Below are 14,705 nucleotides of genomic sequence, written 5' to 3'. Positions count from 1 at the left end.
TAGAAAAAGTGATAAAAATGGTCTTCTGCATGGAAGGGGCTATGTGACAACACTGGGTCTCCTTGGGTTGGTTGTCGTGGCAGCCTGTGGCCACCTCAGCTCCTGCCGCAATGCGGCACCGCCCGCGGGACTGCGGGTGCTGCAGGTCCAGGGCTGGCCACTGGGAACAAAGAGGGACGAGCCACCAGCCCCACGTGTGACAGGTACATGCACACACAGCAAATGACACGGCACTGGTGGCAGTTTAGCCTGAGCATCAGTGAAAAGGTTTTACTAATGAGGCGGGCGATAGGAATGCACGGGGCTGACAGAACCTCTGAGCTGCATCTTCCCCCAACAGCAGAACTACCAGGTCCTGCAGGTAAAATAATGCCCCTTATTCCTCTGGCCAGATTAGCTACTCTGATTTCAGTGTCTCAGCTGCCCCTCAGCTCCCAAGGCCATGGCATTTCCACTGGGAGAGAGCAGCAGGAAGAGATCTTCCATAGCTCCAGCAAGAGGACAACGGGCATGGTGCGGCACTGAACTGCAAAGGCAATTCTTGGCTTTGGACAGTAGAGGAAGGAAAAGAACCAAATCTTTCAAAGAGAGAACACTTCACCTTGACTGCCAAAATTGCCTCCCCAAAATGCAAGACACTCAGAAGATATTTGTGGAATAATTTTACATTCTAATAGTATGTAATGCCTCTACCTGCAAATCACACATGCTGGATGGAAAGTAAGGCTAATATACAGGCTAATTTAAATCCACATGAATGAAATAGGGAATGTACACACACCCCGTGAATTTAGACTTGCATGTACGAACAGTTGTTAAGGAAAAGTTACATTTACAGAGGAAAGAAATGCTTTGAAAGAACAAAGACTACACGTAGTTTCTAGACAAGGGCAATTAGATGTTTCTTGGTGAAGCTGGAAAGGGATCTGCTTTCCATCAGGATTTTATTTTAATAAGACATTAGACAGCGCTTGTGTGCATCACACAAGAAAAAGGTCAACATGTTTAAAAATGCCTATCTTTCCAATTTTTACATTTCTCCCAAACACCACTTGCCCATGAGAAGCAGCACTACCTGCTCATATTCATGCATGCCTATGCAATACAGCTAAGAACCCATAACAATTGGAATAGCAAATACTCACAGCGTTTCACTTGCCTTCAGTCCACAGAGCGAAAAAGCGCAAAATAAAACACACACAGAAAAAAATTCGACGCGCTCGCGATCTGTTCAGGAACATTCTACATTAGCTAAATAAAAGGAGTAAGACATTGTCCATACATGGCTGTATCTCTGCAACATCTGCATGCACACAAAATAAAATATACCTGCCATGGTGGATGGTCTGTCCTAACCGTTTCAGCCTAAGTGCGACTGAAGCGCCTCACCTGGTTTAACGTGGACGGGCAGACGGGGGTGTCTCGCCGACGGAATGGACCCAACCCTTTTAAGACACCGCTGAAATTGCCCAAGGAGCCAGTAGGAAGCGTGGGGGTGCCTGCGGCGGGGGCTACCCCCTCCCCAGAGCCCGCCCAGCCCGCGGCCGCCTCTTGCACCAACGGGGGCTCCTCGGCGGCCTTCGGGCGCCACCGCAGAGATGCTGCATTGCGGCAATTTATCGACCGCGGGAGCCAAGGCTGAGGTTGAGAGCCACGAGCAAGATCTGCTCTGCCACACTCCCTTCTCCCAACAAAGCCCCTGTGGTGTCAGCCACAACCCAAGATTCTGATGGCGAACACAGGCCTTGCTGGTATGTGCTCCTACACCCCCTCAGCACAGCCATTGGCTTCTCTTCTACTTTACCCTCAAAGAAATCCCACTCTGAGCAACAGTCTGGCACTTGCAGACCACTGATGTCTCACCCCACCCAGCACTGTGAAGATAAGGGGACGTGTGCAATTTTTAGGAATTAATGGCATGATTGTCCCTTGTTTCCTTCAATGGTTTTATGTAGCCATTGATGTTTTTCCAACTGATTGAGCTATTTTCTCATACCTCTAAAACACTGAAGGGCAACATGGTACATCACAGCAAAGGTTTCTGGATGACCTTAGAGCACCTTAAAATTTGTTTCTAAGGATCTGCAGATGTCCCAGGCGTGGTCATTCATCACTCGTACAGTCAAAAACAATGCATTCGGATTATTCACCCCAAAACAGAAATATAAGGAATGTCATTCCACTTCAAAAATATCGAACCAGTTCATGTGAAATTGTTTCATTTATGATAACTTAATTAACATAGAAATTGTGATTATTTGTCTTCAAATTACTTTGAGATTGTTTTATACTTCCACCCTTAAAGCAGCTCTTAATTTTTTTTTTCTTAAACCCAGAACTGGGTATGTTACATAAATAAAGTCTAATTTATACTATTCATATGCCTTTCTTTTTCAAGTTTTACGAATTATTTTTCCTGATTTAACCACAACACGCGTGCTTTTGTCATCGCATATACTTGCACACATATATACTTACATTATATGCATAACCCTGTGAACAGCAGGAAAAACAGACACATTTTGATCTTTAGATGAGAAGTTTCCACCAATGCTTTGTTTTTCAGGTGCAGCTGTAGTTATCTACCTCACTTCCAAGCTAACTATCTACACATTACTGATTTGATTTCTAATTTACTATAGGCACAATATTATTGTCCCAGCCTAAAACACTGGATTATGCCAGTAATAAGTAATGCATAGTACCCTGATCTCTGCAGGTACAGTTTAAATATTTGACACCTTGCTTGAATTGGGAGCTCAGCAATGCTGGTATACGGAGCTCCCATCGTAATCTTACTCTCTCTTTCCAGAAAAACAGACTTCTGAGTCTGTATAAAGACTGGCTGTGGCTCAGAGCCTTTGTCCATGTTGTTGCACTTAGCACAGTAGAGGGACAAAAGCAACCTCTGAGAACGACAAAAATGTTTAGGTCATAAACAGTGCCTTTAATTGCACACAGAAAAAAAGAAGGGAACCGTTAAGTGATTTGAAACATTTTTTGAAATCTTCATTTTTTCCCGTTGTGGTGACTGACCCCGGAGCAAGAGGGGAATGATTCCCGCGCACACCACCAGTTCTGGACCCTGAACAGTGTCACAGAAGGGCTGAGGACATCCTGGGATATCTGACATTGATATCATGTGCTACAGAGACATGCAGCCTCCTCCCCCAGCCAAAGAGGCTGTTGGTGCTGACAGAATTACATCCAGCTACCGTAGTCTCGTCATCCTGCTCCTTTGGGGAGTCATATAAAAAACGATCTGCAAGGGACAGTATAAAATGACTATTCATCTGCCTTGAACTCGTTAAGTTCCCTCAGAACTGTGTCATCACCTCAACTTTACCAGCAAGGAGTTTTATTGCCATCCTAGTCTTCAGCTCAGCTCTTGGTTAAGGTGTTGAGCCACATCTGCATTAAATACACAGTTGAGTGTCCTCTGGATTAAGTCGTTCACATTCATTCGACTTTCAACAGTCAAAATGCTTGTTCTACATCTTTTATATTACTGATGAAGAAACTATATTAGTCAAAGGGGAGGGAGGGCAGGTCACAAGATGAGCAGAGCATGCAAATGAAACAATTAATATCATGGCAGAGAAGGTTTGCCAGAAATCTCCGTGTCTCCTGGAGTTTTGACTTTGGAATCTCTCAGAGCAGTGACTGCAGCACCAATGAAGGGCTTAAACCACACAACCCATAAAGGCTGGGCTTCTTCAAGAAGCATATTGGTCAGTGATTCATGAAACTAATAATTCTAACCTGGCACTGCTCTTATCTTGATAAGTTCTGCAGCCTGTACAGCTCCAGGCTATTCTTAAAGGGAAAAAAACCCTCCAACCTAATGGGGCAGGGAAGGAGAATGAGCACAGCATTCAACTACTACATATGCTCCAGGAAGGGAAAAATCCATCTTTTCTAAATATGTAACACAATTAGGGACCCGCACCGAGGATGGAGAGGAATGTTCATCAATTTGCGAGGACATGCCCGGAATGCGGCAGGATTAGCGAAACCACTGATCAATGAAGTTATGCAAATATATTCTCCCCATAAAAGAGAGAGCTACATTACATCTCTAACAGGCACCAGTGATTTTCAGAGACCCTCTTTTACCCACTCTTATTTTATCTCGGCTGGTCTTTGACAGAAAGCCTGTCACCACGGTGCCATCTGGACAGTGTTCCCTTCACCAGGCTGTACTTCCAACCTCCCATTTGTAATCTGCTGCAAACAGAGGTTATCTCAGACTTCATTTCCACATCTCGAGCAGCCACACCACATCTCCCACGGACATGCATCAGCAAATAAAAACCTTTCTTATCAAGCAACCCTGTAAGCACCCCATCTCCCCTCCATCAATTCTTTACGCTGATTATGCATCTCATTTCCCTAGGGTCCAGGGGGGGGCAGTACCCTTCTAAAAGTTCACCAGAAAAAGGCATTTCTGCAGTCCATCTTATCCCTGATTTATATAACTGAAATTGTAATAACAGCAGCCAGGTTCTTCAGGAGCATTTCTCCTTCCCTTACAGACCTACAGCGACACAGGAAGAACAGGAAAGGTATAAACTCCAGGACAGTCTAATAAATAACGGAGTAAGGAAAAGTCAAAATTTCCATTTGCCCACTGACACCTCTGTATTCTGAGTGCACCACTTCTCAGTTGCCAAACCAACTGCTGTTCTTCCTCTGGCATAATCTGTCTGTGAGACGAGCTCAACACAGAAAGCTGAGGATACTCTTAGATGCCAAATTTCTTGGTTATCAACTAATTTTACCTGCCAGATAGATACTTCTATTACTCATACACTGCCAGCGGTTACTCCCTTCAGTTTTCTTTTTACTACACATATTATTTACATGTTGACTGATGAAGTCAAATAAAGATTTTCAATTACTTTATTAATTTACATAAATTTGAGCTAACACACAACCTTGGGCAAGAGAAAAAAACCCCAACAAACAAAAAACCAAAACCAAAAACCAAAAAACCAAACCCACAAGAAAACTGAACCAAAACCCTCATCACTTTAATTTCACTGTATGAATAAGTACACCAGCTACGCACATCATTTTAGACAGAATTCTCATTTTCATTATTGTATTTAGCCATTTTGGTATCAGTTATAGGAACACAATTTACAGAGTTCAAATTTGATCCTGATTGCCTCAACCGACCATAATTTCCAGCAAAATAGAGGAGGAAATCACATTTGTGTGGCATTTTCAGGCTTTCATTAAGCAATGACATCTCATATATTTAGAATTATGTCATGACTTTCCTTCCCTGTCTCTCCAGGTTGGGAAAGCAAATAAAAATCTTCTATCTAGTTAAGATATGTCCAGAATAGCAGTTTGCAAATAAGTAAAACTGACTACATAACTGAGTGTTCAGCATACAGAGGCAACCCCAGGAACAATTAAATCCTGCCTGTAGCACAAAAATATTAATTTCTGTTTAAAAAAGTTCTTAAAAGTTTGCTATGACAAAAGGTAGTGAGCATTATAGGCACACTTCATCCATGACACCTCCATCAGAAACTGCATGGACTAAATCTTTTATAAAACATAATCTTTTATAACAGCAAGGCATTGGATCGAAACGAGGAAAGCAGGACTAACCCTATTGCACTGGTAAGATGCTTGCAATGACTGGATGTGTCAGACAATGAACAGAACTGGGGGTTGCAGACCAGACTGGTCTGACAGATCGTGCTGTGTCCCGCTGAACACGGCTCGGGGCTGGAGCAGAGCTCGGAAACGCCAGCGCAGCCCTTGGAGTTCCGGGCTTCTGCGGGTTTGTCATGGAGCAGGAATAGGAGCGAGGCAGAAATATATGGAGAGAAAACCTTCTACATACAAACACTGACACAACGACTTTAATTTCTAAGACTCCTATCATTTTCGTTTCAACATTTCGCAGATGGAAATGTTTTCCTTTATTACGTTTTGCAATCAGAGAAAAAAAAATAATTCTTTTTAAAGATAAAATATTTAGGGCTCATTTGGAATTGGAGTTACAAATATTTGGATGTCTCTACTTGTACTTTTTCAGTATTATTTCTGAAGGAATTGCCACGATTTTTCATGCTAAAGTGTCCGAAGTGGAATGGTGGAACCCTGCGTGTGTAGTTTGTTGCTATGGACTCGATGCTCATTCACTTCAAAAAGCAGGTGAGCTCAGGAAGGAGGATTTTCAGACACAGTGCTATTACATGAAAGACCTACAATTAACATGACTAACAACAAACAACCCCCCAAATCATTCTGTGCTAGCTCTGTACAGCAAGAACTCATTTGCCATCTTTAATAGAATACTACCCACAGACCTCCCAGGATTAGCTCTTGGTAGGATAAAATCTTGTGCAACAAACAGAATGTGTTCAACCTCCAGTCCCTCTGGCTATCATTATAAAGCAGGAGCAAAAACAGCTTTTACAACATAAAGAAAATACTCCACCTAAGTTGTCAACAGTGACTCGTAATTCTTTCTGTGCTGTCCACATGCTATAACTGCCATGTCACCACACAGTTTTCAAGCTACCCCAGAGAGACAAAACAATGATAAATAAATTAAAGGGGTTTTTGCTAAATTGAGTTCTGTTTCTTACTGAGAAAAATTGTTCAGCTCTTCCAGTCTAATGACAATAGCGTGTTCAGTCACTCGATATTACTACTTTATCCAGTTTGAGCTTGTTGAACCACCCTGAAATTAATTCCTTTTATTCATGTATCCTAAGGGACTGGAGGTGAAATTCTGAGCTCTCAATTTTATCTCCTATCCTTTATAATATTGCACATTTGGAAATAAAGCTTCGGACTAATTTCTAATCTACAATGATATGAACGATATGGTCACACACCATAAGGAATACTGGCCAAGTTCATTTTGAAGACTACTTTGGGGTGGTTTGGTTTTTTGTTGGTTTTTTTTTGTTTTTTTTTTTCTTAATAATCCTTTTGGAGTTTTTTTAATAACTTTTAATCATGCTTACGGCTACACTAATACATATTTCTCAATAATACTTTTATTGCCAGATATTTGCCATGGGACATAAGTAAAAACTAAGCAGAGCAGAAAACCTTCTCCTACTAAAAAAAGCTTTAGTTAGTGAAGGTTTCACACCAGTTTTCTTCAACTCTTCTGCACATTTCTATTCCAACAGGTCATAAGATAGTTAATAGCTTTTGCCATTCATTTATGAATATATGCACCTTTTACATTTTATTATTGTTTTAGTTGTCGCACACACCTTTCTATGTCTTGGAATGCAAGACCAAAACCACTGAAATATGCTTTATCATCTAATAAAAAGGGGGAAAGGAAGTATGTCAAGACGAAAAATCCCTATTTTATCAACAAATAGAAACCAAAACCTTCATGTGAATAAAATCTGACACAAAAATGAACAAAACCAGTCCCAGTGCAGAACTACCAGGAAAGGATGTTTAAGTGTGTCAGTTCTCCATGTCATTTCTCAGGCATCATTCTCACCTTGCTGCAGGGGCAAAGACAATCCACAGAAGGCACCAAAGCACTCCATATTCAACATTTTCGCATCTTTTAACCCAAAACTCAGAGTCAGCAGTAGCACTTGGCACCTGCATTAGGTGAGACCATAGGATCAGGGACACCTTTCATGGCATTCCAAACACGGAGGCTCATAAACACAGAGGTGACAAAAAGCCTGTGTTTGCACTGGGAGCTGCATTGCCTTGGTCTGATCCAAGCTGCAGCTGACGTTCACAACTCACTGCACCACGTCAGCTACTGAAATTAGGCACAAATTTCAGTGCCATTTTCATCTCTACCTCGGTGCTATTTGTTGGTACAGGAACACATTCATAAAACAAAAACAAGAAAATAAAAATAGTAAGAGAAAACAATCTGGGAATAAACAGAAACAACACGGACCATGGCGGGCTCCTCACTTTGAAGGATAACTGCACAACTTCTTTCCCTTCCTACGGCTACTGAACCACAGAGCTCCTTGCACTCCTGATTTTTGAGGAACTCAACCTGAGTGAGAAGTGTGATCCAGAAACCAAAGTGTTTCTAAAGAAAGCATCTTAGTTTTATGTTTTGAGTAATGCAAAGCATTTCCGTTTCTGCCCCGAGCTCTCTACAGAATTTAGAATTCTGGAGACGGGCGGCGCACGCAGAGAAAAGATGCAGGAATGGAAATATTCAATATCAGAAAGATCACAAGATTTCAATAAGATAAAGGGGAAATCCATTATTTGGTACCCTTGCGAACTGTTCAAACAAATAATTAATTTTTTTGCCAGAATCATTAAATGTTTTCTCCATATTGCGTTCGAGGTTAAAACTATATCTGCGCAAAATGCACAGCGGATCTGAAATGATGAAATTCGGTTTCACTTGTTAAGGTTCTTTGATGGTTCAGATCATTTTATATTCTAGTACTTATGACTATTTTACAACTGAAGATATGATATTCTCTGGGGCATTTAGCAAATTTATTTTGATAGAGAGATCAAATGCTCAGACTTTGAAGAACAACATGGAAAAAAATCGTATTACATTGGAAGCATAAAACTCATATTTTGTGACTGCAAGAAAAATAAGTTTAGAAATAGATATTATCAATCTATTTTCTCATCTTTTAGAATTAAGATTGATTTTTCCTGTAGCAGTGTGTCTGTGCTGAAATTAAAAATGCATTGAAGAACTGATTATGATGTATTTTATATATCCTCCTCTTCTCCCACCCAAAAATAACTGGCACAGAATTAACCAATTAAAAGCAGAAGAGGTAAATAAACTAACTGAAAATTTCCTACATCTTGGGAAGAAGGGATGTATTCCCAGCAACTTCTGCAGAGCCTGCAGAACTCAGGATTTTACAGAAAAAGCCTCCATTTATTGTCCAGCGTATTTCAGTGAAAGTTTTAGCACAGTCTGCTGTCAGGGGAGGACTGATTCACTCTCTGCAGATATGGAAAATCAGTCCATAATAAAAAAAGGGAAAAAAAAAAAAGCCAATTTTTAAAGGAGTTAATTTTTTTTCTTTTCTTCCTTTCTTTCACCACACAGTAGACTTTTCAATCTGACAGACAAGTAAAACTTCATAGTGGTAATGCATTACTTTTCCTGAAAAGTGCTATTAATATAGAATGTGAACAATACTCTTGAAAGCACAAGTTCCCACATAAGAAAGTCGGCAGAAACCTACTGCTAACTCAGTATGAGCAACACTTACTATCTGACCAACATCAGTGTCCCAGCCTGGGAGACAGAGGGGCCAAAGGCACCTCAGCTGGCCCTGACACACACAGCCACCACTCCCAGGTCCCCCAGACTGCTGAGTTGGGCTGAAACTGGTGGCAGAACTCCTTGAGCATCACCATAAGGTGTGTAGAGCCCTTGGGCAAGAGTTCCCTGTGTTGTCACATGTGTATTCAGCCCTCTGGGGTGTGTGGCACAGGGCTGCCCGTACAGCCCACTGCCCATCCTGTACAGCCCACTGTCCATCCCGTACAGCCCACTGCCCATCCTATACAGCCCACTGCCCATCCCGTACAGCCCACTGCCCTGCCTGTACAGCCCACTGACCATCCCGTACAGCCCACTGACCATCCCGTACAGCCCACTGCCCATCCCGTACAGCCCACTGCCCATCCCGTACAGCCCACTGCCCATCTCGTACAGCCCACTGCCCATCCCGTACAGCCCACTGCCCATCCCGTACAGCCCACTGCCCTGCCTGTACAGCCCACTGCCCTGCCTGTACAGCCCACTGCCCATCCCGTACAGCCCACTGCCCATCCCGTACAGCCCACTGCCCTGCCTGTACAGCCCACTGCCCTGCCTGTACAGCCCACTGCCCATCTCATACAGCCCACTGCCCATCCCATACAGCCCACTGCCCATCCCATACAGCCCACTGCCCATCCCGTACTGCCCACTGCCCTGCCTGCTCTCAGGAGCCAAAGGCAATGTCGTGACTCTGCTGAGCCTCCAGGTGCCAGGAGCGTGTGAGGCAGGTGCTTATTTTAACCACCTACCATTTGCTGTTTCATCCCATGTAATTTAAGGGCAAGCTCTGCAGCAGTCTGGGCAGGCCTTCCCTGCTGTACTTAAGTGTCTACAGTGTCACTGCTGGTCCAGCACCAACTCCAGGTCACATGCCGAGGGTTTCAATTTTGGAGGGGTCGTGTGTTACCCCCAGCCCCTTCCATTTCAGCTTAGAACTATGTGCTTTCACAAGTATTAACACTCAGCTTCGCAGGATTAACTTTGAGGTGACAGGAGAAGCTTTATATCAGTTCACACAGTGAAAACCCATTCCAGAAAAGGTCTTTAAGTGAACGAGTAACTATCAGTAATAAGCAAATTATCTGCTCAGATACAGAGTTCTGGCTAATACTGGATTTACATTACAACGACTGTAATCTAAATCTAATATGCTGCTTCTCTCTTAGAGTCAGCTTGCACTGTTCAAAGCCTTTGCTCCTCTTTCCGTGGTATGTGCTGCAGCTTTAACAGCCGACGTGTAAAGTTTGTGGTACATGGAGAGCACAACGTGGTGTTATTTCAGCCCTCAGAGAAGGATCCTCCCCAAAAGCCAATGACTGCACTGAACAAGCCTGCCAAACGCCCGTCTCTCCTCCCTCTTACATACAGAACACCTTTCAAACAGCTTTTTGTCTAGGGCAGCGGTCAGATATCTCATAATATTGTTCCTCATGAACCTGTTACCCATGCGCTGCTCGGCACCAGGCAGCCCCGGGCAGGTCAGTGGCTGCAGAGCACACATCGGACGCACTTGGAATGCTGCTGAAGCCCATCTGTTCCACGCAGCAGCGAGCACGGCAATATCTCTGCTCCTCAGGAGCGGCAGCGGAGAACTCGTCTATTGTGCTTTAATTAGCAATAACCCCAGCCCGGAGGGGAAGTGCGAGGTTTGGCTTTGCCACCTGCACCAGGGGGCCGAGGTGGGAGCCCCCAGACTCAGCCAGCACTGCAGCACGGGGAGAGCCACCCCCCCAGCGCCCCGGCACCGCGCACCAAGTCAACTCACAGGATCTCCAGGTCGCGCAGGGCTCGGAAGGCTCCATCTTCGATGCAGCTGATCTGGTTGTTGTCCAGTTGCCTGCAGGAAGGAAGGGAGAGGAGGATGAAGGCTGGGAACGGGCAGAGCTGTTTCAGAGCGCCAGGTTGGGGCTTCCCCGTCACCGAGGTGTCCCTCCACCCCCTCGCAGCGCCTGCTCAGCTGCCACGCTGCTGCTGGGGCTCTGCTCGCGGCTGTCTGACAGCGCTGCACGATGCCGCACACTGAAGCCTGGCAGGTCTCAGTAAATATTAATTGCGCCTTTTTTTTTTTTTTTCCTTCTTTTCTTTTTTTTTTTTTTTTTTTTTTTTTTTTAAGGCAGAAGGGAGTAATTTCATTACATTAGGGCATCCAATCCATTATGAGCTTTTACCGTCATGTCACTGAAACAATTTCATTAAGCTAAAGGCCTGTAAATCATTGGAGGTCACTGTGCTGCCCTCTGTGACCTCCCAGAATGCCGTTTTTTCTTTTACTGGAAGTTGGAGTCCTCTGTCCTGACAGTACTAAATCTCCAGGCTTTATCTACCCAAGAGCTGTGAGAGTGCATAGGGAATATACCAATTCCAAATTAGACTCAACTAATCTAATTTTATAGTCTTTTTATTATTCTAAGCACCAAATGTCTGTGGTGGTTCGATGCCTCTCTGCATTGTTACTGGTCCCATCTGGTAGCCCGTTCTATTGAAAGATTTCTGACTAAATACAGATCCTGTCTAACTGCATCAGGGAGAGCAACCCACTGACAAAAAGCATTATACACATGTACACTTAAGCCACTATTTTGCTTCAAAATGTGTAATTTAATATTTGGATGGCAGAGTTCTCTCATTTGTCTCCCTGTATGCGCATGACTTAAATGTATTTTGCAATACATGTGGACGCAGCAGTGCAGCTACATCTGTCTCTTTTGCTTAAAAAAATTACAGTTGGAATTTAAAATTCAGTGATTACATTTTCTGACATCTGATCCCTTAAATTTTACACTTAAAGAAATAAAATTACATATCTCGCCACGTCTAAGTAAAATATCTGCATTTCATGAAAAAACAGAGGCAAGCTACTGACTTTATACGACATTGCCCTTTGAACAGCATAAACTTTAGATCTGGTGAAGCAGAGATCTATTGTACTGTGCATGTAAATATTATGAACAAAGATTCAAAGATTGCATTGCTGTGCCTGATTTCTATTATATATATATATATATATATGGAAGTATAGCAAATATATTACACCCATGTATAATATAGTTGTATAGTTTGACCAACTTCTTTCCATTTATTTGCTGTATATCTAATTTTTGGTCTACATAGAGATTTGTCATCTTACTACACAACAGAACACAGACAGAGCAAATACAATCTTTATGAATTCCTTTAAAGACTGAGTTTGATCTACTAACACTGAACATCTTGAGAATGTATATATTTGACACCTATGGGAAACTCACCCTTTGTGCTGTAGTGTGGTGTCAATGAACAGCATGTTTTTTATGATTTAAAGCACAGGAAAACCCATAGACACTCTAAGGTCTACTAAAAAGCTTAGGAAGCATAAAGCCCAACTAGGGTTTCTCATAGCTCTTGTAACTTTGGAGAACTTTGTGAATTTGGCAAAACTCCAGCAATGTCTCCTATACCAACAGATAGTGGGACAAACAATCATCCGAAAGGGATTTCTCTGTAAGAGTTCATGCAGAGTATATGTGCATGTGTAAGTAAATGTGTATACATACATATTTATGTTCTCTCTGTTTCTCTGACCACCTAAGAAAGATGCTAAAACCTCTATATTTTTTGATGCCATGAGGGTCTTCAGCTGCTGAATGGCTTCTTCTGATATCCCTGTTTAACTGTGTGGGTTGTCAAAAATTTGTGGCTCAAACAGAAAGGATGGCGCATTTTCAAGAGGAATAAACTCCAAATGAGTTCAATATATCAGTGTTATATTTATATATAATGACTTATATTTATATTTAATGTTTATATTTATATTTAACCGTTTGACTAAGTATTTTACACTTAGCTTTACTAAGCATAAAGTTGGCACATGCTAAAACAATGAAGAGAGAGAGCTCAACTTGAGAATCACCTCTCCCTCTCCTACGGGAAGCACTGTATACTGTGTATTTTTATTTGAGTTATAATATTGATTTTTCTGTCAAATACACTAAAATAAGCAAATAAACCCAGTGTGCTAGTCACAAAGCCTTCTGATTAAAGGGCTTCCTATGTGGGTATTGGGTTTTTCTAAAAAAAACACTACTCTCACAGATTGATTTTTGCTGAAGAAGTGTAATGATCATCTTAATCATATTTCCAGAGGTCCAGTCATGCTGGTGCTAACAACCAGGTTTAGTCTGTGTGATCGATGCACAGGACACAGCAAGGGAAACCTCCAGATGCTCAGAAGGCACACACTTAGCAGGATGGTCAGTAAATAGGGAAAATATTCATTAGTGAGGCACTCTGGTTCTGTGGGCCATGAACTAAGTCTGCAGAGTGTCTGGGAGAGATGCACACATTTAGTGTTCCTCTGTCCCAGAGCTCATGTCTCCTGATATCTATCACACCAACACTTTTACATCTGCCTTTAATGCAAAGCATGACAATTTCTTCTCAAAAAGAACAGAACTGTTAGTTGTCTTAAAATCAGGCCATGGCTTGTTTTAAGACCCTCCACCTCCCTATTTATTTCTCCACATGTAAAGATGGAAATCCTATTTCTGTGCATCTGTACAACACCCTGGTGAGTGGTTCAGTCGAGACTAGAGATTTGAGAGTTTAAAATCTAAACACTTTCTTCTTTCCAAGACAACGTGTTAAGTTTAAAGATTTGGGAAAACTTTAGGTGAAGTCTTACAGAAAGGCAAAGGCAGGTGTTCAGCACATACTTTTACACCCATGAAGACAAAATAAAGCCCCTGTGATGTGGGCCAGCAGCCAGATCACATACCCAGTGTGGGTAGGCTGTACGAGGGGCAGAACAGGCACGCCTAACATTTGTTGAGAGGAACATCTTACCTGAATAAAACTAACCATATGCAGAGAAAGTAAAAATTTGACTTAAGAAAAAAAAAAAGGAAAAAAACCCAATATTTCAGAACAGGTGGCACAGACACTTCCCTGAGGAACAGGTGACACCATCCCCATTTCTCCATCGCTGCCTTCTAAACGGAGCACTCACACACACAGAGCACAAGGCAGCTCCCTGAGACACAGGTCAGCTGCTCCAGGCTTACAGGGAAATTTAGAAAATGGTCTTGGCCAGCAGAAGCCTTGATTCAGATTTAAATGCCACCTCTAGTTGTCAGCACTCATAGCCGTTCTAGAAAAACTTTTCCTGAAGATTACTAACAGGATGTTACGTACACAGAGGTGCAATGTATTGGTGACTAAGGGTCAGATGACAAAAACTCAGATTCAAGGCAATTTTAAAATGGACAAAATCACTTTTCATACCTCCATTTACTCCTGCCTTTTGAAGGAATAAAGCCTTTACTGCCTTTTGAAGGAATAGAGCCGTAAACTCAGATTTTATCTAATACTACTAAGTGATTCAACTGCCTCTGAAGAAAACAGTGTTCTCACGCTGAAAAAGTGAGCCACTGCATTTAAAAGAGGC

General features: G+C 42.5%; 1 protein-coding gene across 1 annotated transcript in view; it reads right to left on the bottom strand.

The window, feature by feature from the left end:
• The window catches only part of SLIT3 (slit guidance ligand 3), a 474,289-nt gene that overhangs the window by 202,340 nt on the left and 257,244 nt on the right, over nucleotides 1–14,705 (bottom strand). The window contains exon 7 of the mRNA XM_064671611.1: nucleotides 11,049–11,120. Coding sequence (XP_064527681.1) covers nucleotides 11,049–11,120 — 72 coding nt within the window. The remainder of the gene's footprint in view (nucleotides 1–11,048; nucleotides 11,121–14,705) is intronic.

Source organism: Pseudopipra pipra, chromosome 15 (genome assembly GCF_036250125.1).
Source record: "Pseudopipra pipra isolate bDixPip1 chromosome 15, bDixPip1.hap1, whole genome shotgun sequence".
Lineage (NCBI taxonomy): Eukaryota > Metazoa > Chordata > Aves > Passeriformes > Pipridae > Pseudopipra > Pseudopipra pipra.
The sequence above is the reverse complement of the archived record's forward strand: the minus strand, read 5'-3'. Positions and strand labels throughout refer to the sequence as shown.